General features: G+C 43.9%; 1 protein-coding gene across 1 annotated transcript; it reads left to right on the top strand.

Moving 5' to 3' along the window:
- The first annotated feature begins 408 nt into the window (after nt 1-408).
- DNAJB8 (DnaJ heat shock protein family (Hsp40) member B8) lies at nt 409-1,101 on the top strand. The gene has a single exon (XM_034777145.1). The coding sequence runs from the start codon at nt 409-411 to the stop codon at nt 1,099-1,101; it is 693 nt and encodes a 230-aa protein (XP_034633036.1).
- The last annotated feature ends 21,411 nt before the right edge of the window (nt 1,102-22,512 follow it).

The following is a 22,512-nucleotide window of genomic DNA, read 5'->3' as shown; positions in this document are numbered from 1 at the left end:
TGAATAACCTGGGACCAACATGGCTACAGCAGCATGGCAAACAAAAGATAAACCCTGGACAATATATATAGGATTTTCACCAATATCACTTCAGTATGTCAAAAAAAACCCCAAACAAACAAACTAAAATCCGCTGTACAATGATTGGCTGAATTACCTCTGATGTCACAATCCCACCACTCAACTGTCTTAAAATCAAAGGGTAAATTTAAACAATGTGTTTCTTTCCCTGTGGCGCCAAGCATTAGCAAATCAAAAGATGAACTGAGCAAAACCAGCAGGTCATAAGGAGCAAATTTGGATTGCCCAAAGGAAACAGGATTCCCTGGATCCTGAACGGCTCAGACTTCAGGTCACTGAGCAGAGAGAAAAGAAAGCATTTCAAAATCCATCCACCTTTCATTTGGGATGGTGAATTATTACGAAGTTTTAGGACTTCACCAAAAAGCCTCACAAGATGACATTAAAAAGTCCTACCGTAAACTTGCATTAAAATGGCACCCTGATAAGAATCCTAATAACAAGGAGGATGCAGAGAAGAAATTCAAAGCCGTAGCTGAGGCATACGAGGTTTTATCAGATCCCCAAAAACGTTCCATCTATGACAGATCTGGAAAGGAAAGTCGGCAGAGAGGAGGCAGAGGTGCAACTGGAGGCCACTTCCACAGCCCATTTGATTCGGAATACATATTCCGTAACCCAGAAGAGATTTTCAGGGAATTTTTTGCAGGAATGGATCCCTTTGCACATGATTTCTGGGACATTCCATTTGATGGAAATGTAGGTGAAAACAGAAACAGAACTCGTGGAAGAGGAGCTAACTTTGCCGGCTTTGATGTATTTCCTGGTCTTATGGAATCATTTATGTCATTTGATTCAGCCAGCCCCGGTGAGCACACTACATTCTCCTGCAGGTCCTTTGGAGGAGACACTAGTGGGACAAACAACTTCAGATCAGTCTCAACTTCTACTGAAGTGGTCAATGGTAGAAGAATCACTACCAGAAAAATCATTGAGAATGGACAAGAAAGAACTGAAGTTGAGGAAGATGGGCAGCTGAAGTCCATAAAAATCAACGGAAGAGAACAGCTGAAATGCTAGCAACTCACCGCACACCTGTGCAGAAACGTTACCAGCAAGCTGTTTGGAAGATCTCACTTGTGGACTCTTGTTCAGTAAAATGGGACCCAATATAAGCAATACGAATAAACAGCTTCACTGAGTTCATGACACAATTGTTACAGACTTCTGCATTACTGGGAACAACTATGTCACAGGTAAAGGTATAGAGGCATGCTGTTCAAGCTGGCTATAATTTTAGTAAACCTAGAATAAATGTATCTCAGTTTTTCAGAAATAAATACTGCCAGGGTAAATCTTCCTGGATTACCAAACAGACTAAGTATGTTACGTATGTTAGTACAGGGGGACTGGATGGCCCAGGGGATTGCTTATGGGTGAGAAAGCCTTTCATTTCTAGGTTGCAAGTTGGGTCCAGTGCAAGCTTTTTGGTGACCCGTGTGAAATGAGTTGGTGGAACCACTGTAGTAGACAGATGTCCAACATCACAAGTGATAGCTATATTAATACTCTTAACATAGCCACCAAGAACTGATATGTCATGGAACCTGCAATCCTCTTTCACCCCTAAAAATGGACTGTTCTTGTTAAGGTTAAGGCATGTTGGTAAGGCTGAATAGAAACTTGTGCTACCACAGTACCTACCCTGTAGATAACTAGAGAATGTCAGTCCTTCAGGGTGCAGTATTCACTTGCACTAAATTCACACTATTTTACAAAACCATATTCACAGAAAACTCTTCATAGAAATGGTTGAGAACAGAAGACAAGGTTCAGTAAACCATCCCCAGCATATCATGGAATTACAACAGGCAAACCTGTGGAAGGACAGTTTGGTAGTGAGAAACATTAAGAAGAACAAGTTATCTTTCAGCTATATTAAAAAGAAGGGGGTATTGTAGGACCTAATGAAAACTGCAAGGGGGAGAGCTGGATATTGGGAATATTTGAGGAGCTGAACTAAGCAGAGGGATGATGAATATATGCATGGATGTAGGGACAGGTATGGCACTGGTAGCCAAATACCATTGTGTTCACAAAACTAAACACTGGAACTCAGCTCATCAGGCCTGGATGTGTTACACCTCAGTCTGTTAAGGGAGTTCTGCAAAAACTTAACAGCCCCACTGGCACATACATAGGTGATCTGTCCCTACTGTTGGGCAGAGCACCAATAGATGTGAAGGTGGCTTGTGTTATCCTTTTCTTTAAAAGGATAAAAAGTTTAACCAGGAAAACATAATAGGCCAGTTAATCAAACTTAATATACTTAGCACTTAATGTTCAATGTGCAGTATGAACATTCATTCATTATCACAACCTGCCTGTGACCGAGTATTATCCCCATTTTACAGATGGGGAAACAAATACAGAGAGGTTACGAGACTTGCCAAAAGTGACACAGCTAGTGGCTATCAGGACTAGAATTCAGAAGTTCCAGCCTCCTCATGTCAAACTCCAGAAAAGTTTTAATTAGGAGAGCAAACTAGGAAATGGTTGAGGGAATGTAACATGAGTATAGGGGAAGTGAGGCATTTGGGATTTAAATATCATAAGATGATCTTGCTAGGCAAGGAAATGGAATTTACTGATAATGAAAGGGAGTTAGCAATTCATGTCAGCAACAACAAGGAAGGGAATTTTGGGAACACGTTGCTCAGTTGCTGTAAAGGAGGACAGTAGGTTATCAGGCTATATCAGGAGAAGTATATAAAACAAATTATTATACCATTGTAAAAGGCCACGATGGTGAGGTACCACTTAGAGCCCTGCATCCAGTTTTGCACAATATGGGGCCAAATTCAGACCCACTGAATTCACTTCTAATTTGAATTTGGTCCTTTACCTTCAGAGACAAATGTGTTTGTGCTGAGCCTAGTGGGAAGAGATCTGAAATATGAACAAGGGCTTTGGATGCTACTGCAATACAAAACAACAACAATGAATAGAAATGAACATATCCTAGAGAAAGCCCAGTGAGGAATTACTGAACTGATCAAAGGAGCGGAGGCCTCTAAACTATGGTGATTGCAAAAACCTATGGAGTTTGAAGACGACAAGTCACTGGGGAGGGGATCTCCATGTCTTAGGCAAGGATCACTTTCTAGCTCAAATGCCTAAGAGTGTATGAATGCTGGTGGTGCTTTAAGCTTAGCCAATCATTTCACTGTCATGCTGAGCACAGGCCAATGCTGGGGAACTGGGCCTGTATTAGCTGGAAAGATTCAGAATGATTAAAAGCTGATGCTTTTGGTGCAAACAGACATGAAGGATGGATTTAGGATTGCAGGGTCTCACAGCAGAGGGGCTTGGTTCAGGGGCAAGGTGATCAAGGTTAGATGGGCTAAGAGCAGACAACGCAAAGGTCTTTTCTACATGGTATATGCCAAGATGTAAAATTAAGTCAATATAGTTAATTATACCAGTATAATTCCCTTTGCGAACAATCATTCCAGTATAGAAGGATCTTTTCTGGGTTTAGCTTATGTCACTTGGGAAGGGGGTTAAGCTTTTAAAAGTCACTCATACTGGAATAAGATTGTCCACATGGGGGTTTATAGCTGTATAACTAGACTGGCTTAACTGGTAAATCTTTCCTGTGTGGACAAATCCTGAGAGATAAGGCTTTAAGCAGGTAGAGTGGGCCTGAAGAGGCTTAGACCTGGTCTACACTTAAAATTAATCTGCAATTTCATATCTGAGTTCCTTCAGAATTCTTGGGTCAATAACATCTGGTCCTGGTGACTTATTACCATTTAGTTTATTAATTTTTTCCAAAACCACCTCTACAAACATCTCAAACTGGTACAGTTCCTCAGATTTGTCACCTACAAAAAAATATCTCAGGTGTGGGAATCTCGCTCACATCCTCTGCAGTGAAGACCGATGCAAAGAATTCATTTAGCTTCTACGCATTGGCCTTGTCTCACCTGAGTGCTCCTTTAGTACCTCGATCATCCAATGGCCCCCCTGATTGTTTGGCAGGCTTCCTACTTCTCATATACTTAAACAGTTTTTCACTGTTAGTGTTTGTGTCTTTTGCCAGTTGCTCATCAAATTCTTTTTATACCTGCGTAATTACACTTTTACACTTGATTTGCCAGAGTTTATGCTCCTTTCTATTTTCCTGAATAGGATTTGACTTCCAATTTTTAAAGGATGCCTTTTTCTCTCTAACTGCCTCTTTTACTCTGCTGTTTAGCCAGGGTTGTATTATTTTAGTCCTTTTTTTTTAAGTCTTCCCCCTCCCCCAAATTTGGGATATACATTTAATTTGAGCCTCTATTAAGTTTTTTTAGAAAAAAGTTTCCATGCAACTTGCAGACATGTCACTCTTGTTACTGTTCCTTTTAATTTCTGTTTAACTAGTTTCCTCATTTCTGTGTAATTCCCCTTTTTGAAGTTAAATGCTATGGTGGTGGGCTTCTTTCGCATTTTTCCCCCTACCAAGAATGTTAAATTTAATTACATTATGGTCATTATTAACGAGCAGTTCAACTATCTTCACTTCTTGAACCAGATCCTGTGCTCCACTTAGAACTAAATCAAGAATTGCCTCTCCCCTTGTGGGTTCCAGGACTAGCTGCTCCAAGAAGCAGACATTAATGGTGTCTAGAAATTTTATCTCTGCATCCCATCCTGAGGTAACATGGATGCAGTCAATATGGGTATAGTTGCAATCCCCCATTATTATTGAGTTTTCTATTTTTATAATCTCTCTACTCTCCCTGAGCATTTCACAGTCACCATCACCATCCGGGTCAGTAGTATATTCCTACTGCTGTATTCATATTATTCCTGCATGGAATTTCTATCCACAGAGATTCTATTTAAGATTTTTACTGTAGTTGGTTCTGTGCCTTCTTTCACATATAGTGCCACTCCCCCACCACCATGACCTACTCTGTCATTCCTATATATTTTGTATCCTGGTATTAGTGTCCTACTGATTATCATCAATCCACCAAGTTTCTGTGATGCCTATTATATCAATATCCTCATTTAATACCAGGCACTTGAGGTCACCCATTTTAGTACATAGATTTCTAACACTTGTATACAAACACTTATAAAATTTGTCAATATTTAGTTGTCTTCTTTCACGTGATGTAATTGAACTGGACTCTTTTTATTTGACTGCTTGTCTTCAGTTCCTATTTGTACTCTATCAACTTCTATCCTTTTTTTTTTTTTTTTTTTTTTTTTTAACTAGGAGATGGAGAATCCCTGTTAGTAGATCCTTCCCTAAAGGATGTCTCTGTCTGAACTGCTCCTCAGCACCTGTTGGCTTTCCCCTCCCTGGCCCTTAATTTAAAAACTCCTTTATAAGCTTTTTAATTTTACATGCCAGCAATCTGGTTCCATTTTGGTTTAGGCGGAGCCCATACTTCCTGTATAGGCTCCTCCTTTCCCAAAAGGTTCTCCCATTCCTAATAAATCTAAACCCTCCCCTCTACACCATTGTCTCATCCACGCATTGAGACCCCGCAGTTCTGCCTGTCTAACTGGCCCTGCATGTGGAACTGGAAGCATTTCAGAGAATGCTTCCATAGAGGTCCTGGACTTTAATCTCTTACTCAGTAGCCTAAATTGGGCCTCCAGGATCTCTTTCCTACATTTCCCAATGTCACTGGTACCTGCATGTACCATGACTACCAGGTCCTCCCCAACACTGCAAATAGGTCTGTCTAGATGTCTTGAGAGATCCACAACTTTTGCACCCGGCAGGCAATTTACCACACAGTTCTCCCGGTCATCACAAACTCAGCTATCTATATTTTGAATGATTGAATCCCCCATTACTATTATCTGTTTTTCCTAATAATTGGGATTCCCTCCCCAGGAGGTGTATTTTCAGTGTAAGAGGATACCATGACATCATCTGGAAGAAGGTTTTCAACTATGGGATTGTTTCCCTCCACTCCAGTTTGATGTTCTCCTTCCCCGAGACTTTCATCCTCCTCAGCAGCATAGAGGCTGTCTGACTGGGGGCGGGACCGCTCTACTGTGTCCCGGAAAGTCTCTTCTATGTACCTCTCTGTCTCCTTTAGCTCCTGCAGTTCAGCTACTCACCTCAACAGCCCATACTTGGTCTCTGAAGGCCATGAGCTGCTTGTACCAAGTGCACACATATGCCACCTGCCCACAAGGCACGTAATCATACACGCTGCACCCAATGCAATAAACCAAATAGTCCTCACTCTGCTGCTGGACTTCTGCCTGCATAGTTTTTACTCCTGCAGCTTTTTTTTTTTTTTTTTTTTGAGGGGGGGTGTTTATTGGCCTACATTTAGAAAATGTTTATTGGGGGTATCTGGCGGTCATGCTTTCTCTCAGCTCCCTCACAGAACTCCCCTGTTCATTGCTCCTGTTCGCTAGCTCCTCTGGTGGCGTAGGAACTGGCTTTTTAAACCCCTGTTCTCCCTCCGTAGCCCGGCCCACTGGTTAATGGATCCTAAAGGGATTAGTATCAAAGCCTTGTTAAGAAGCCCTCCGCCTTGCCAAGCAGGCCACTAGGCTCAGCACATGGCCTCCAAACAGACCACACTATAAACTTCAGTCAAGCAGGCGCACAGCAAGCACACAACAAACAAACAAGCAGACAACAAACTGGGAATTGGTGTAATCTCTGTTGGCAGAAGCTGCGTCTACACTAGGAGGGTTTGCCAATATAGCTCTGCCAGCAAAACTTTTCTAGGAGCTGGTCTACATTGAAAAGTTACATGAGCATAGAGACATCTCTCAGGGGTGTGGATTTTCCACACCCCTGAGAAACGTAGCTATGTTGGCCTAACCCCCAGTGTAGATGCAGCTAGGTTGATGGAAGAATTCTTCTGTTGCCCTAGCTACTGCCTGTTGGGGAGATGGATTAATTACAGTGACGGGGAATCCTTCCCATCCTAATGTAGCTGCAGCTGAGCCACTGTCACGCTGTAAGTGTAGACATAGCCTAGCGTGGACAAGGCTTTAGAAGAGTTGGAATTAGGTTAAGAGGAGCTCCAAGCCAAAAGAAAGGTGGCTCAGGGAATATTTAGATCATACCTAGTTACAATAGAAATACTGTTAACATTTGTGAGCCCTCAGACCCTACAGGGAAGTTGTGAATGGGATGACAGATACACCGTAACTGTTCTTACTAGATCATAAACCACTCAAGCCTTCTTATCATGGTTACTAGGAAGATATCAGAACACCAAATACCTGCACACCCCAAGCAGGGCCGGCTCCAGGTACCAGCCCTCCAAGCATGTGCTTGGGCCAGCACCTGGAGGGGGGCGGCGCTCACCCAGGGAGAGCGGGGCCGCGGCCAGGCTCTCCGCCCTCCTCCTGGCGCTCCGGCCGGTCGGGGAGAGCGGGGCCCCGGCCGGGCTTGCTGCCCTCCCCTGCCACGCTCCCCGCCTGGGGATGGGGGAGAGCGGCGGGAGGCTTTTTTGCCTGGGAGGCAAAAAAGCCAGAGCCGGCCCTGACCCCAAGTGCATTGCAAGGCTACCTCACCCCTCTAGTATCTCTCCCTCTCCGATCCTTACAAAATACCTCCGGCTACGGTTATTGTTCTTTCCTGCCCTCTGACCACATCTCTCCTTGTTCTTGAATCTCCAGATACATCTCCAAATTGAACCCAAATATGGCACAAAATCATGCATATGGTCTTGTCTTTTTTAAAAATGGACTGAACTAAAACCCAAGGTCAGAACATCGCAAACTCTGAGGTGTTAGAAATCCAGACCCAGCTCTGAATTTTGCTGTTCGAGCCTCAATATAAAACAGACTTTGGTTCAAGATACAAAATTCAGACCTGGAATTTGAACAGCCTAGAGAGTTCAGGAGTGTTGTGCTTGGCCCAGTCTAATGACAATAGCAAGCTGTAACACTGGATCTAGGTTTGAATCCCAAACCCCAGCAAAGTTCGGGTTTCATTGGAACTGGGATTTTGGTTCCAGCCCACTATAGCTCTAAGATAATATTTTTATACATTTGTATGGTTTCAAATAAAATAATACATATATCTACATGCACCTTGTATACTATGTATCAGGAATGCCTGCATTTTCATATAGTGCCCTACAGCTAGATAGATAGGCACCTTTTCTCCCAGTCATAATTGTCCAGATCTCTTCCATTCCCAATAACAGCACATCCCTGTGGCAGCTACCGCAAATGCTTACATGGGAAACTCACTACTAGGAACAAGTATCGGGGGTAGCCACGTTAGTCCGTATCCTCAAAAACAACAAGGAGTCCAGTGGCAGCTTAAAGACTAACAGATTTATTTGGGCACAAGCTTTCATGGGTAAAAAACCCATTTCTTCAGATGCATCACTACTAGGAAAGTATTTAATTAACTTCTAGCTTCTTTTAATGCCATTTGGCAGCTGTAAACAAGCAGGAGCCAGAATCATGTGACCAATCAGTGGCCCCTTTGCTGTACATAAATCTAGTTATCTCACTACGTCTATTTCTGTATTTATCTCTTCTTCTCCCAGGGATATTATGTGAATGAGATTTATCATCCTGCAAAGAAGCTACATTTGGGGACCTAACATGGTTAACAGCGTCTCTTTAAGAAGCTTCTACACTTGAAGACACATGCACACACAGTCCCATCAACCATTAGACTCAGGTGCCAAATATAGGCCGCTCTGACCAATTCAATCCAGTTCTCTGCCCACTCGTGTCCAGATGCTATGCCTGACACTAGTGGCTTCTCCGGGTGCAAATGCCAGGCCATGGAAGCAGATTCCTACCTAAACAAAGCGACCATTCCCCAAAATAAATATAACATCAAATCAAAATGCAGGGTTCTTACTGAGCTGAGACGCCATGAAAAAAACAAAACGAACCCAGCGATTACACACGCAGCCAAGTAACGTCAGCAGCCAGCACAGAGAGGCTGAGTCATTATTTTATTAACAGGCCCACAACTACTTTAATGGGGGCTTAGGCTGCAAAAACAAAACATACATAAAAGCATTTGGAATTACTTCATAAAACACTAAATCACAATATTAACCGACTGACCTTTGCTCTACGCAGACCTGCTAATTTTAGCAATTACAGCCAACAACTTGAACATATCAAGTGGGCAACTGTTTAACAATAATGACATCTGCTTGGAAAATCCAATTATGTCTAAACATCTTTAAATCCCCACTAGGGGATACCTGCTTTCTTTTTGCAACTGTTAGTCTCTGCCTAATAGGATTTTAAACTCACAGCCTGCTGCACACGGTGGTGGCAGTGGCCCCTTCTCCCTGGACTGGCAACAGCAGGACTGCGATCAAACAGCAAGTACGAGTCTCTCCTTGGACAGTGATGGAAGCAGTTTGATTTTCTGACATCCTAATCTGATAGACGGGTGCATTAGCTGGATCCCTTCACTCCTGCGTTTCCCCTGCAGATTCAACTTTCCCCCCCACTTCTGATCTTATGTGCATTAAAGGCAACTGGCCGGTCCTATGATGTTCCCTAAGGGGTTCCCCATCTCAGGGGCAGATGCCAGATTTAGCTGATCATGCAGGCCCTAGTTATTAAGAGGATCATTGCAGTCATTTTTATTCTTTGCTGGGTATTTAAAGCAAGATTTCCTAGAACACACTTAATGAACCTCTACACAGGTATATTTCCGTTCCAGGCCATTTTAAGTATTATCATCTACATAGTGTCAACAGGTCAGGGGTTCTCATAGCGTGGACCACATCTTAGCAGCGAGATCATCTTGTGGACACCTCTTCTCTCACAGAGACCAGTTCTCCTCCCAGTCGTGATCACACAAACATCCCATGTGGCAACTACAGCAGTTATTTACATAATTAAACATAGGCACTGTTTAGCTGGGAAAGTGATAAATGTTTTGTCCCTTTTGGAAAGTTTTAATCAAAATGTAGCTGTTCATTTCATCTCCCTTTCCCATCTGTTCTGCTTCCCAGCTACTTAGTTCCCTCTCCCCTGCTCCAAGGTTAGCAGCTCTGGTACCGCTGGTGACGCCTGCTCCTCTTTATAGGAGCAATGCCGAAAAGAAGGCATCTAGGCCGGCTGCATTTGCAGCTGTGTTTGCGGTTTCTAGGCTCACCACTGTGGAGAAGAGGCCTGTAGAAGCAACTGGGAACAAGGAGGAAGAGCCAACACCATAAGACCAGCCAACTGTCCACAGACCTCCAAAAAACAGTCTGGGGAGCTCTGTGATCGTCTTTTTTATGGACAGTATAACAAGAGGCCTTATTCTGATCCCATGTACACGGCTGTAAATCTCTGAGCTCGGGGAGTTACACTAAGTGAGTGTAAGTGAGATCAGAATCAGCGCCACGGCTCCTGCTCTTAATTGCTTGGCATCCCTGAGCCGCCAGAGTTTGTAGGATTTTTGTGTCAAGCTAGAAGAACAAACATTCTTCTGTCTGCCTGCTTTTTTCAGATGGAGCCTGCAGCAAAATCATAATGATGTGTTTGCAGCATCACAGTCTGACGGCATGGAAGAGATTGTGATGTCACAATAATTACTGCTGCCCAATCCCAAGACTTGAGGAGAGTCTCTGTTTTCATGGCTCCATTCTATGATCTGCAGGAAATGAAATCATTCGGATTCTGTTTTGGTCTAGTGACAAATGATGATGTAGTGCCAACCCATGATGATGCAAACACTGTGTCACGGTGTCACAATGTGTTTCTTTTGCATGGCTGGATGAATACTCATAGGTTGAAATTCCACATATTCCACATGATTACTATTGAGATGGGTCAGTACGTGTACCTCGCACTGTGCAGTCGATGAGCTGTTGGGACAGAACACAGTCCCTGCTCCTGTGGGCTAAGAGAGGGATGAGTGGGACATCTCATTACAGGAGGGAAGAACAAACAGAAAAGGGTGCAATCTGTAGAAAGAGAACATATGATGGAGATGGGTGGATGGAAGGAAGGAGGCAGTTATGAAGGAGTGCGAGGAATGGAGGGAGGGCAGGTTCTCTGTTCAGGAGCTCTGCTCAGGAGAAAGTTAAAGATCCTATGGTGCCCTTTGAAAGGCTGAAGAGGATTTCAGTGACACAGACTCGTGTGTGTGAGTTGAGTACCACTCATAACCAGAACATAATGGGTATAACTTGAATAGGAAAGATGCTAGATTCTCAGAGACATAGTGGGCCAGATTCATCTCTGTTGTAACTCTACCAACTTCAGTGGATCACACTAGGATTGAATTTGACCCATTATTTCTCCTGATGGTTTGGGGCGGAGCCTACTGCCTCAAAGGAGTCGAAGGCCTGATTTCCATTTTCTAACACCTACATGGAGAAGTTCAATAAAAATCAGTGGCAGCTTTGCGTGTGGTGAACTGAGACAAACCCTTTTGCACCAATTTCCAACACACTCTTCCCATGAGGCTGTTGGATCATTAGTCATTTCCCCTGTTCACCTCAGTTCATCTTAAAACCTTCCTTTTCTCTTTAGCCGGGATTCACATGTATCTTTATTCACCTATTGGTCACCTCTGTAACGCCCTAAGAGCACAGGAGCTCACAGGGTGGAGCATCAGCACTTGTGAAGTTCTTTAAAAAGTCCTTTATTGTTTTTCTTCCAATGTCTGCATTTCCATCTCCCCTGTGCCATGGCCTGGCCCTGCCATGCAACATTACAGGAGCTCCCCTCCTTTCCCATGTCCCTCATCTCTCCATCCTCTGCTCCCAGGCTCAGATCTGCATTACAGTACAATGAACTCCCCAGCCTTCCCATTTCACCCTGTACTCTGCTTCTTACCTCAGATCTATGCTGAAGTCTTACAGGTGCTCCTTTCTTTCCTTCTGCTTGGCATACAGGCATTCCCTGACTTTTCTCTTCCTACTTTGGACACTGCTCTCATACAAATAAATAATTACCTGCATCACTCCCAGCCATCCACCTGGTATCCTCCCACTGTGTCCAGAAAAGGGCATTTTCCCAGACCCTTGTTGAATGTCTTCCAAGCAGCATCTGCCTGCTGAATTCCTCACAGCATCCCGACCTCTGAGGAGAAAGGATCCAAACATATGATGCCTACAGACTATTTTGATCAGAGCGCACTGAACACACCGAGCCAGCAGGCTGAGGTTCTAAGCAGTCAGTGATGGAGTGTCTCTGGTCTGTGTTTTGATTTGCCTGAGGAGAATCCCCAACAGTGCTTAAACAGCAGCAGGATTAGGCCCAGCAGCACCAGGTGAGTCAGCGATGAATGACATCAGTGTTACTGAAGACAAATATGCCAACGTGAACATGGTAGACGTGAGGAACCCGCGTGTGGTGATAACATTTTTTTAATCTTATTTTTTATTTTATTATTCTCACTCTCGTGGTTCCTCCAGCTCCCAGAACGAACAGGGATTTTTATTGCTGGGGTTAAAAAACACAAATTTGCATTACATCCTGGCTCCTGCTGTAATACTTCAGTCTCGTTTCTCTCTCGTCCCCTCTCCAGAACAACTGATGCTATCGCAGCCTGATTTAATTTCAAAGACGGATTGTGATTTGGCAGTCGGGTGGGGGGGCAAGGGGGGAGCCAAGCTAATCAAAAGTCACCATCTGCTGCGTTGCCATGGGGATATTCCTCCCCAATAAATGTGCTCTTTGCCAAAATCACAGATAACAGCACTATAAAGGGTGGGAGGTGGGGGGGGGGGTGGATAAAAGAAAGAAGTTCCAACACTAGGGGGGAAAATGAGAGAGAAACAAGGGAGAAATGAGAGCCAGAGAAGAAGTGGGAGAGAAGGAGACAGAGACTACTGAGAAGGAAAGGAAAAATGACAAATGGACAGAATACTGAAATGGAGGAAGAAATAAGAGACATAGGCAGACTGGCAGCTGATGATGAAGAAATAGAGGAAGACAGAAAGACAGCCGAGGAAGAGGAAAGGGGAGACACATACAGACATGCTACTGAGCAGGAGAGAGACTGGAGCTGCTGCATAAGATGTAATGGCAAAACAAGTAGAGATAAGATAATTGCCCTCAAAGAGTAGGTTCTGGTGATTAGGAGACAACTGAAACTTCAGTGAAAATTCCCAAGTTGATGGTCTCAGTTCAGAAAGGGATCGCTAGTCAAATTATGAAGCAAAAAATTAAAAAGCCCCTTGCTGCGACTAACAACAATGCACAGGGATGGTTGGTTTTCTACTCCTTTAACAGATAGTCTAATCCAAAAAGTACCTATAGTATCCTGCAGTAACAGTCCCAAATACCACAGCAACTCCTGGGATAAAGTGCAGTGTTTTGCTATGCTGTAGAAATTCAGTGCAGATTGACACAGGGTTTGGTTTTTAAAATAAAAATTCCCTGGAAATGAATGACTTCAAAACATCTTGGATAGGCTGGCAAAAGGGACGGGTCACATCATTAGCTAACTATGCTGTCTGTTTTCTATCCAGCTTTCTTTTTTTTTTATATATGACTATTTGGTGACCACTTGGGCTATAGAATAGAAATAATAACAACCCTAGCACCTCCCTGCCCCAATATAATTTAAAAAACAGCCATTACTGTACCCGTCTCCTAGAGGGCAACAGCTTCATCTCCAGATGGACTTTGGTCGTGACTAGGGCTTTACTAGCCTGGTGTATGCTGGGGCTTCAGCGCTGAGGATAAGTCAGTTGCGCAAAAGCAGCAGGATCTCCCCAAACCTGAAAGGGATAAAAGAGGTAAGATTTTAAGTCACAATGTGCTGAATGCCCCCTGAGCCTACCTAGACTGCGCATGTGTGTGTGGAATGTCCCCTTAACCTCCAATAACTAACAAAAGTATGGGAGTCATTCTCACCCTCTCCTCCCCCCGCCTCACCCCTCAAGTAGTAACCCAGCTAAGTAGGCCACTCCATATCCATGCTCATAGAACTGGATGAATTATTCCCAGCAGAAACATGATTAGCTGAATTTAGACCTTTTCTTCTATTTGAGAGCGATCCATGAATAGATCACTGTTCCATGACTGCGTTGCTCAGAATTATTCAGAGACTGCTTTGGGTGAGCTTGTTTTGCATTTCAAAACTCCAGCTATTTTGATTGGCGGTTTAAGTCACATGGTGCTGTTCCCATTCCCTGACTGGATGAGTATAACACAATATTGCCAACCCCAAACATTCAAAAATCAAAAGTCAGCCACCAAAATATCATGAGACTTTAAATGTATAGCTAGGATTCTTTTTCTTGGCCTTCTGATTTTGGCACCTTTCAGGTGCACTTGAGTCACATTTTCACACTTTTCTCCACAACCATGAGGGCTAGAAACTTAGTTTAAAAAATAAATAAGTAAACAAAAGCTAAAATTCTCTCCTAATCACATGACTTCAGGAGCTAAAAGTCCAAAAATAAATATGAAATATTGTGAGACTTGCAAGAGATGGCAACACTGGCTAGAATCAGATGGAATACTCTAGATTATGAATTTGAAACTCTCTTCCTGGGAATAGTCTCCATTATTTCTGAATGAATTGTTTTTTTAACAAACATTCCTAACTTTTAATTTATTCATTAGAACATTTGTGGAAACGAAACCCAGAAGGAGACACACACAATTGGAGTGACAATTTAAAAATTCAAATGGAAGTTAATGCATAACTTTTTTCAGTGTAGCTTTAGTGCTGGGAAAAGGCACTGGTTTATCTGAACTCTCTTGGGAGGAAGGGTCTCTGAGAGGGCCAACCCATGAGAACCACCCCCCTCAGAAAAAGGGGAGGGGACAAAAAAGAATTTCTACTCTCCAGTTAGGCTAAAGGGATATTCAGCATCACCTATCCCAGACACATACACCAATCAGGCCGAGGGGTGCATTCCGCAACCCCACCCCAAAGACAAATTACACAAAGACTAAGAAAACTGAGCAGTCAATGGCAGTAATAGGTCTTCTCTGGATCACAATAACCATTTGTTTGATGCTGGATTCAGCTTGCATGCCATATAGACATCATTGTATGCCATTCGTCCTCAGCTTCAGACAACTGGAAGTGATAACAAGTTTGGCTAAAACCCATCTTGGCCTTTAAAAGGACCACTGTATTCACAGTGAAGGTAGTTTTTCCAGATAGGATTCTCTCAGTGAAATGCTGAGATTTCCCCACAAAAGTCTGGATTTATAGTTAGCCCCCGGTCCCACTCCCCTCCCAGCACTCCTTCCCATACAGCTGACCCTGCAAATGACCACTGATCCAAGGTGCTCTATAGGCCAGAAATACAGCAGGGTGAGCTGGAAGGGAGGACTGGGCCACAGGTCTGTCTTGGGGAGGTAGGGCCCCAGTTCAATACCTGGCCAGTAGAAGGACTCCATGATGTCCAGTGAACAGGAAAAGGAAGCACTATCAGAGCTTTTAAGTCTCACAGATCAACCAGGTGGTACATGCTCCATGCAAGGTCTCTATGGTTAGGGTCCTGGGGGATTGTAAACCATAGAGATCCTTACATGTCCTCTAGGACTCTAACCATATAGTCCTCAACATGCTTGCAGCCACAGAGATAGGGCTAGAATTGGGCAATGTGATAGAGTGGCACTATGTAAGAGGTCACTAGCTGCATCTCTGTAACCAACAGCAGGTTGGTGACCATGCACTAGGAGGGGTCTCTATGGTCAGGAAGCTGATTGTGTAGGTATAGGGGAAAATATGAGGGAGAGGATAGGCAGAGAAGGGGTGGACCAAAAGAAGGGTGTGTGTATAAGTGGGGAAATTTGAGGTGGGAAGTGGGGAGGCAAACAGAGAGAGAAATGGAGAAACTTAAGAGGAAAAGGGAAAGCCAGCCAGCGCGAGAGAGGGATCTGAAGGATGACTTAAGAGGAAGAACCAGATAGAACAGCGTGTGGGGAGAATCTTTGGGAGAGAGACAGTGGAAAATGTTCTGCAAATGAGGCAATGTTTAATGAGAAAATGTGCAAATTGGGGGAAATTACAGCATTTGCATAAATTCTCCAGATTTCTGGACCTACAACAATCTTAACAGGTAGCCTGTGACAAATGGCAGAGGGAATCAGGCACAGGGAGACGGTCCAGAAGGCTGAGTGTGAAAGTAAGCAGCTGGCTGGCAGCAGCAGTCTGGACCCAGAGAGAAGGCCAGGTAGAAAGCGGGGCCTGGAAAAGCTGGGAACCTGAGCGGGGAAGCAGGCTGTGGCTGGCAAATGGCAGAGACAACTGCTCTGGTGGACAGCAGGAGGACAAGGCAGAGCAGTCTCCAACAAGACTGTAGATGATTGGACTGAACTCATAGTACAAAGAGAACACTACCAAATATATCTCAACGGGACTGGCAGCCCACAACGCTCACAGGGACTCTTTGCAGGGGGGTTGGTTTCAGTCCTTTGAGATCTGGCCAGCTTGTGTTGTCTCAAGGAGGAAATAACCACATTTCCTAGTCCAGTTCCTGGGATCAAGGAGACAACATGAGATCTAGCCTTTCCATGTTTACTGCATGACAACAGTAGCAGGAAGCACAGACCGACCAGCCATCAGCATTCTAGGTCTGCGGGAACTCAAATACAGCCAGGGTTTTGGCGTTATTCTGATTGACTTGAAATAGGGCTAATTTTAGCTCTATTCAGGTTCCCATGGAATCCAAATGGACATGCCTAGAATTTCATACTGACCAAAGTTTCCAGCTAGATCTCTTGTAAATGATAGTGACTGATAGTGGCCACAAATCAGGTAAGTTAGATGGAGGCCTGAGTGCTGTCATTTGTCCTAGCAGTTAATTACGGGTGCAAAGCTGGATGCCGGGGTAAGATTCTCAAAAACAGCCTCCTTCCATTCTAGTCCAGCACAATCCTCCAAGAAAAAAAATCCTAGAAGGAGCTGCACCAGCTGGAAGCTCACAGAATGTGTTATCTGGTTTATTGGTGTGTGGCATGAAGAATGATGCCAGGTCTACACATATAGGATTTTGTTTGTAAGAAACTAAAGGGATCCTGCAGAATCCATGAGGCTTTACACATATCCACACAATTCTCTGTTAGGGATTGTGGGTAGTGTAGACCAAGAGGCACTTCCTATTCTAAGTAGTACTGTAATGAGGACTACCACCAAAGGGCATTCAAAATACTGTAGTCTAGATTCTGATTCACTCCTGCATGGGAGAGAGGAGGCGGAGACAAATGCAGAGAGCTTTTCCATCCTCACACCTCCATGCAAGAGCCTGTCACAATGGTACTGTAGTGTTGGTACTCCCCTGAGAGCCTGAGTTTAGCATTGTTGCTGGACAGGAAGGGTCAGGGCCTGAAGCCCCTCACGGAGAATGGCGACTGGGCTGGGCGGGCGCAGGAGAGACTGAGGTGGTGATGTTCGTGGGCAGAGAGGGGCTGCTGCTGGAATGGTTGGCTGACCAAGCTGGGCTGCAGCTGATGACTAAACTCATCTCCGCTGTCTGCACAGTGAAGTATCGATGGGAGTTATGAGGACAAGCTCAGGCAGGGAGAATGGAGATCTGGGTTTCCTGTCAGCTTCTCCCCTCCTGCTTCCAACAAGGGCTTCTTTTACAGATTGGGAAATTGGGACAAAAGAGAAGTCAAGTGGTAAGTCAGTGACAGAGCTGGGAATAGAACCAAGATCTCCGGCCTCCCAGTCCCATGCTTTAACCATTAGGCATCACTCACACACACAGGGGTGGGCAAGTTGTATGAGCCTGTGGTGCCCATGCTCAGGCAATTCAGGGCTAGGGGCCAGGCTCCACCAATGTCCGGGGCCAGGTCTCTCCTCCAGCCCCGCCTGCCATCCCTGCGTGCCTCCCCCAGAGTGTCCCCCTGCCCCACCTGCTGCCCCTATGCGCCTCCCCGAGTGTCTCTGCCTCACCTGTGCCCTGGGCAGCGAATGGTTGCCCCCTGCAGCTGCACGCTGCACTCCCTCGCCGGCCACTGCTGGCTAAGGGAGTGGTGCTGGCGGCAGGCTGACTGCTGCACCTGCAGAGAGGAGGAAGTGCAGTGGCATGCCCCCGCCCCTCCGGCAGGCGACTCCCAGGGGGCTTATCCTGTCTGGATAGGCAGGGGTGGGACTTGGACCCATTCTGGGCACCACCAAAAATTATACAAATCTGCTGTCCCTGACAGCACAATTTCCTTTCTCTCCTTCTTTTCTCTTGTTGCTGCGCACCGCAACGCAGGAGGGAGGGAAGCTTGAGGTGAAGGAGGGGCAAAGACGTGGAAGCAATGAATATGAGTTAAAAATAATGAAAGATTTTTTTAAACAAAACCATCTCCTATTCAGCCAGCTTCTCACTTCTTCTTCTTCTTTTTCTTCTTCTTTTTTTTTTCAAATTAAACAGCAAATTATACTTATCAAAGAAAAGAAGGTAAAGAGAAATTTGAAAGGCTGCGGAAAACCTTTAATTATTAGTATAGTGGCATGAAAAGCTGTTGAGCCCCTTAGAAACGTACATGACCAATTATCAAAAATATAAGAGATGCAGAAAGAAAGGTTTGTCTAATAAGTATGAAACGCAGGGCCATTTAGAACATCAGTGTTAAAGCATTAGAGTTAAATGGAAAAGTAAAAAGGGGCTGATGGTTTTAACTATTTCACAGGAGGACAAGAGGTTGATACTGATAAGACAAGCAGTATAGTGAAGTTAATTATCTGCGGCCCGTGGTGCACAAAGCTGTTTGAGCTGGTGATTAATAGAGATAAACCATTCAAACTCCACATTTCTAAGGTGAATGAAGATGGCAGAGGAACTGCGGCTGCCGCATACTAACTAATCTGATGGCGAGGGGCCCTGTTTCTTCTGAGGGCATCGTTTGGATTTATCACATTCAATCTGCCCTCCACCCCCAATAACTGAAGTGAGATTTAGGAAGTGAGGGGCAGACTGACTGAATTTCCCCAATTCAGCTGGGTGTTTACTGAGTTGACACCTGTTAGGAAAATGTGAATTGCCAGTTCCCTAAATTAAATTAAAAATGCTCTAGTGTTATTGCTTTTTCAGAGAAGAATGCAAAATAGGTGAGTTCTGTATATATTATAACATATTAACTAGAATCTGTATGCACTACTGCCTCCTCTTGGCTGGAATCATGTGTGTGTCATAGGCCCAATACTGTTCACAGCTAACAGAGGATCTCCTTTAACTCAAATGGTAGAAGGCCTGTGTTTTTAGAGAAAGAAATCTACATGCTAGTCCTGCTGTTGCTGTGAAGTATCAAATGACTACAACTTGCAGCATAGTGATACATCTCTGCCATATTGGGGACTTTGGCTTTGTTACATATTCTGTATAGAGGCACTCAAACTCTACAGTGTTGGGCGCCATCGAAGTAACTAAAAACAGAAATAATCATGGGGGTAAAAAGTTTTTGAATAAGGCATTTTCCTCAGATGTATGTTTTGTTTTATAGCCAAAGAGTGCACGTGTGAATGATGGAAGTAAATTGAATGGTTTAGCAGTTTAATGTGAGGTTTGGAATCAGCAAGCAAAGATATGGATTCTGTTAGGACTGACTCAGTCCTTCATCCTTCTGAAGTCAATAAATTGGGCACCGGGAGGTTTACCATGTTTGGGTCTGGCAGATAAGAGTAAAAATCAAGGGCCTGTGTGAACATTCAAGATGGATATATAGACCTTCATCTTACAAAATTTCCAGCCAGATCTCCAGACCAAAGTGATTCGGATGTGTTCTAACAGCAGTCGGAACCTCAAAACTCCAGAACTTTCGTTCAGACGCTTCTCCAAATCTCTTGAGTCTGCACATTTCCCATGAGCTTTCTGGTACTTCCTACTTCTTGTTGGTTCCAGAAATACTGCAGAAACCAGCCTTTCCTTTGTGATATTTCAGTCCTTCTGTTTCTGGGTCCCAGCTGGAACAATGAAGTTCTGAGATAGCAGTTAAAAATAAAAATAGGAAAAACAGTTGACTCTACTTTTTTGAACCTCAGACTATATTTGGTGTTTGGATTTCTAGTTCAATTTGAATTTTGGGCTCAGATTGAGGTCAATTGTTGTTTTCCCCAAACTAGTTCACTCATCCCTGATAAGTCTGGAAAGGCAACTGAACTTCTGCATCTGCAAACAAAAGAATGTTATATTTTTGGCCAAACTAAATTGTATACTTTTTTTGTTTGTTAATTGCATCCAGGCCAACCTAGTGCGGGGCCAAGTTTCAGTCCAGTGGGATTTGTGCACGGCCTGGATACAAGCTATTGTAAATGGTGGTCTCTGAAGGAAATGCTGACAGATGGTGACTCTAAAGGTGACCAGCAGAACCAGCTTCTGTGACACACAAAACTTATTGCCAAAGGGGTCCCTTAGTTTGTGAGATTGTCCTACATAAAATTCAGGACTCTGAAATTTGCTGTGTTTGACTGCATTGATTGGGACTCTTCCTACTCCGCACAAACCAAATCTTTTGTTTGAATCTTTCCAAACTTCAGTGATTTGCATGAAGTAGAACCAGGACCCAAACTGCATCTGGTTTTCAGCTTGCAAAACCACCCTTGTTTACATATTATAGAAATGGGATAAAATGGGAATAATGTCTCTGAATTGCCCTTTAACCCTCCACCCATGCATGACGTGAGCTGGATTCTATTCTGACTTGTGCACCATTGCTTTGGTGATTTGGTTGAATTGGAACACAGATCAAAACCAAAACATGAGGTCCTTGACCCATCTCTCTAGTCCCAGACAGAGCTATCAGGGTGAAGATGAAGGAATATACACTCTACCAAGAAGTCTATTCTGCTAGTTCTCAGTGACCACATCAGAGGAGAGGTAAGAGAAGACTCTGCTTTGTCATGACCGTGCATGTGGGGGAGCACTAGCTCTTAAAACTGGCCCTCAAATCTGTAAAGGGCCAAACCAAACACCCAGATCTGAATATCTTCCACAACCAGGGGAAATTCTAATCCAGATATGAAATTTGCAGTTTGGGCCCATTCCCAACTGTAATATCCCAAGACATCCAGCAAAGTTTTCCGAAAGGGTTCAATAGTGAGCATCAATCCTTCCAATTAAGATTCCTCCTTGGAAATTACAAGTCCCTCCCCTCATTTTGCTCATCTCCATCAGTGTCAAGTTTCGCTTGTTGCCAAACAAATGGGTTTAAGTAGCCTGATGCAGAACAGTGACAGAGCAGTTAAAAGAAGATAATGGGCTGGGAGTTATTTGTCTCTGGTTAATTCACAGTGTCAAATGCCTATAATGTACCTGAGCAAGGTCAGAGATGGGCCTGTCCCTAACCTTACACACCAGATTGGTTCACCCATCTGAGAGGAGGGTGAGATTAATATAGAATTGCAGAACGAAGACAGCATTCACTATAGCAGATGTTACTGGTGCCCTTTAGATCAATGTTAAAGAACACATCCCGTATGCTGCAACAAGCAGATTCCAAACAATGTCTGCTTATTTTAATGGTTCAAGAGCTATTTGTTGCTATTGCAGGAGGTTAAATCTGGAATACACTGATTAACATAGACACAAGGACAATGACGGTTTCACCAAAAAATGTTCAGAAGAGGTTCAGATTCACATAAGAATCTAAGGGTGTGTCTTCACTGCACAGTTATCTTTGGCTCTTACTCATGTATTGCTGCTAATACCTCTCCCAACCATACACAAACCCCTCTCACTACAGTTTTCAATTTAGACTAACTGGCCTGGCTGGAGTAGAATCCAGACTACAACTTGGGGCTTGCTTCAACTCGGGCTGATAGCCCACCCACTTTGCAGTGATGATGCAGGCTAAATCACTTAAGTGCAGATAGTCCTCCAATGCCTTCCCACAGTTTCCCCCCTGTGCCCAGGAGGTTAGGCAGGTTGTCCCACAATTCACTGGGAAAGAATAACAGAGTGGCTCATCTTACTGCAGCACAAAGAACCATGGGATAAGCCTCCACAAGTGCTAGGGACACACATGGGGGAGCACAGCACCAGTGAGCACACAGTAACTCAAGTCTGAGCAGCCACACTGTAAAGCCATTCCTGAGCTAACCCAGGTGCTCTGACCTAGGTGCCCAACACCCAAGTTAACTCCGCCGACTTGAAGATATCCCCTAAAAGTTTCTGCAGCATTGGATTGGAAATCTCAAGAGAACAGAATAATGTCTAATGAGATTTCTAGTACTTCCTGCTTTCAGCTGAGCAAACATCGGCCTTGTAGAAAATCTTGCTGCGTTGTACTCCTTGCAACTATATCTCCAACAGAACAAATGAAGTCCTGGTGGTTATCAGACCCTGGGCCAAATTCATTGCTGATCTAATTCCATTGAAGTCTTATCTAGTTTAGGGACATTTGAATGTGTATAAATTTCCCTGAGCTGCACACCCCCTCAGACTCTATTGGCTTCATTTACTACGGTTCAAAAAATTTGTAACAAATAAGTTACTCAATTAATTTTGCCTTTATCTAGCTGCAATGTTCAGGGATGCAGTCAGCAATTCTCTTGAATTTGTTATTTCTTCAGCTAATTCTTGATATGTACATTGTTCATTGGAATATCTGGTATGTGAAAAT

The sequence above is a fragment of the Trachemys scripta genome, chromosome 7 (assembly GCF_013100865.1).
Source record: "Trachemys scripta elegans isolate TJP31775 chromosome 7, CAS_Tse_1.0, whole genome shotgun sequence".
Lineage (NCBI taxonomy): Eukaryota > Metazoa > Chordata > Testudines > Emydidae > Trachemys > Trachemys scripta.
The sequence above is the reverse complement of the archived record's forward strand: the minus strand, read 5'-3'. Positions and strand labels throughout refer to the sequence as shown.

Bases quoted from the DNA above. Each gene is read 5' to 3' on its own strand.
- DNAJB8 (XM_034777145.1), top strand. From the start codon at position 409: ATGGTGAATTATTACGAAGTTTTAGGACTTCACCAAAAAGCCTCACAA.